The sequence below is a fragment of the Haliotis rubra genome, unplaced genomic scaffold, assembly GCF_003918875.1.
Source record: "Haliotis rubra isolate DU_JTF1 unplaced genomic scaffold, ASM391887v1 Scf128, whole genome shotgun sequence".
Classification (NCBI taxonomy): Eukaryota; Metazoa; Mollusca; class Gastropoda; order Lepetellida; family Haliotidae; genus Haliotis; species Haliotis rubra.
Genome location: NW_025765203.1, coordinates 865816 through 869026, shown reverse-complemented (window position 1 = coordinate 869026; position 3211 = coordinate 865816). Strand labels below are relative to the sequence as shown.

The window sequence follows — 3211 nt, the reverse complement described above, 5'->3', positions numbered from 1 at the left end:
TGTTTGGTATAGACGTTATAACGTAAATCACGAAATCCCATTTTTGACCTTAATTTACTCATTACATCAATAAAACTACACAGTAATATCTCGAGGCGGTCACTATAATCACATCCCTGACCACTTCCCACGCCTTAATGATAGCCGAGCCCTGGACCCGAGATTTATTGCCCCCGCACCCGCATCTAAGCGAATATAACCCTAGACTGACCACTGGCTAGTCACAACTTGCTAATCTCAAGCAGTCAACAGTAGTCTTCAGGAGGCATGGGTCATCACTTCGTCGCCGTTTTATTTGCCGTAGTGGCAATTTCCTGTTATGCTAATGCTCAGTGGTGGAACATGGGGCAGAGCTCAATGGGTGGATTTGGCGGGATGATGGATACTGCTCAGGACACCAACGAATACCAGACATGTATCGGACTCAACAGTGACGGGGATGAGATGAGGGTGACGTTCACACGTGAGACAAGCAACAACCCATGGGGAGGCAACTGGGGCAACCAGTGGGGCAGCACTGCATCCGTGCGGCTGTCAGCCGTCATCGCCTCCAGCCAACAGTCGACACTTCAAGGTCGGTTCCACTTAGTGGTTACAGAAGACTCCAGGACCGAGGAGGGATGTTCCAGTCGGGCTCTCGGCGACATCCTGGCTGACCGTAGCTGGTGGAACCAAGCGACAACCCCACGAGGCGTCGTCCAGACCCCCCTTCACATCATGCAGGGCCAGACAGCTACCTACTCCGAGCCACTGACCACTCTCACCTTCCAGGAAATGACAGGTCGCGGTTTGGCTCTCTGTCCCTCACAGCAGGTCTCGAGTACCTGCGTTGGCGTCATCCCCCTCTGCTGCAAGATTGGGTACGACAGCCAGCCCGCCACAACGCCCTTTACCTCCCAGAACCAGTTCCTTGCCAGGGGCGTACTGGCCGCTCCAACCAATGGAGGGATGAATGATGGTATGCAAGGCTTTGGCGCCCCAGCATCTGCAGGTCCAATGAATGGTGGTATGCAAGGCTTTGGTGCCCCAGCACCTGCAGGTCAAATGAATGGTGGTATGCAAGGCTTTGGTGCCCCAGCATCTGCAGGTCCAATGAATGGTGGTATGCAAGGCTTTGGCGCACAGGCATCTGCAGGTCCAATGAATGGTGGTATGCAAGGCTTTGGCGCCCCCGCATCTGCAGGTCCAATGAATGGTGGCATGCAAGGATTTGGCGCCCCAGCATCTGCAGGTCCAATGAATGGTGGTATGCAAGGATTTGGCGCACAGGCATCTGCGGGAGGGATGAACGGTGGTATGCAAGGAGTTGGTCCAGCAGCAAATCCAGGAGGAATGAACAACGGCATGCAAGGCCTTAACTCCCCCATGAATGGTGGTATGCCCCAGGGACTACCCTCCGGAATGAACAATGGACTCGGCCAAGGGAATAATGCTCAGGGCAACATGGGAGGCGCCCAGGGCATGGGTGGTCTTTCGTTCTAGACGCCAGGATCCTTTAGTCAGTCTTCATGAAATCAAGACTGCCTTTGATCAGAAGCAGCATTATGGCCTTAATTTCCTCCATGAATATGTTTGTGCATGTGTATCTATGTATTAAGCTTAAACAAGGCTAATTGTCAACTAAAATATTAAATGTTTTTGACTGTAAAAAAGTAAAAGTAAATAACTTTGTATGATTGTATTTATTGTATGACAGATTTGGCAACAGATAATAAAAATATGAATTCATGTTTAACAGTGATGTGAGTTTTTTGGGTAACGGGAACAGTGATTGTGTAGAATACTGCACAGGGACATGCGTTTGTGTTTATCAGCTGTTGTTTACATGCCAACACAAACTGCTGATTTGGCCTGATGTATTAAATATATCACAATATATGTATCTCTTCAAAATCACATACCCTGATATTCATAAACTTAGATTCTTCTGAAGTGAAATTTGAGTAAGGATTTTGCTAAAACATGATGGCTACCTCTACGAAAACACTACAGGCTTTTATATCCAATCTGCAATCCTTATTTCAGTTCATTTCTGAATAAAAAGTGTCTGCATGTAGACTCAAGGTATGCCATAAGGACAATGTTAAGATGCGGGTTAGAGGCGACTAACGAGACTAATGTCATCGTATCCCAGTTGTGCAACTCGATGCTTAAGATGTCAATCACTACATTGTCTGGTTCAGAGTCAGTTATTTAAACACCAGCGTCATATAGCTGGCCTATGGCGGCGTGAAACAAACAATATTTGCATAACCACGGTATCTATCTGTATTTGAATCAGCTACTGAGTTAGCGGTGCATTACCTTCCTGACACCAAACAGTAGAGATAAGTGTAGTTGAATCACAGGAACGATGTGTGCTGAAAAGAAATCGACTGAAACAGATGATGTAGTGTTCCTTTTGAGCTCTGCTCATGTTGGCAACTGCTCTGTTCACTGACTGCTTTTCTATATCCCGCATTAAGGTTTGGTCTGCAGGGAAAGAGGAGTTCATTGTCTTCGTCACAATTGTTTGCTTTTCCAATGTTGTTGTTTTTTATCAGCTGAATTTGACAGCGTGCTTGTGTTTAATTGCGACTGACAGCGAAGAAGGAAAACAATATATGTATACTCATGCCAATAATGGTTGTCACCCCCTTCAATTTTTTTAATTGGAGAGGTGGGTGTGGGGTGGGGATGTGAGGTGTGTGTGGGGTTGGGGTGGGGAGGGGGATGACAACCATTATTGGCATGAGTATATTTACAAATGAGATAGATCACGAACTGGTTCTTCTGAAAGAATGTGCTTTGAATAAAATTAAAATTCCATCGAGCCTATTCTCGAAACGTTCGTAGAGACCAAACTAAGGTGTCCGTTCAGAAGATAAAAGGAGTGACTTACATCTATGATGTGCTGATTTTATATCTCAATATGTGTCGGTGGCATATACACGTATGTCAGCCGCATTCGCAATGGGACAGCACTCTGGTATTTGTATTTCCTAGTCAACTGTGTTGTCACAACGTGTATTGAATGGCTGTCCTGGTATTCAAAGTTTTGTACTTATCAAACACGGAGACATGCATGGTGTGTGTTTGACCAAGCTAGGGTGACATTAAGACTTAAAGGACTGAGTCCGAGATGGAATGTCATATCCCTTGTGTCTCTTCTGTTGACAACAGTTACAAGTGCTTGTTCAGTTATTATTATTTATGCATTCACATATAAATG

At 45.8% G+C, this 3211-nt stretch overlaps 1 protein-coding gene across 1 annotated transcript; it reads left to right on the top strand.

The window, feature by feature from the left end:
* The first annotated feature begins 342 nt into the window (after window positions 1-342).
* LOC124266797 (fibroin heavy chain-like) lies at window positions 343-1482 on the top strand. The gene has a single exon (XM_046701603.1). It carries the CDS (start codon window positions 343-345, stop codon window positions 1480-1482), a length of 1140 nt encoding a protein of 379 aa, XP_046557559.1.
* Window positions 1483-3211: the final 1729 nt, after the last annotated feature.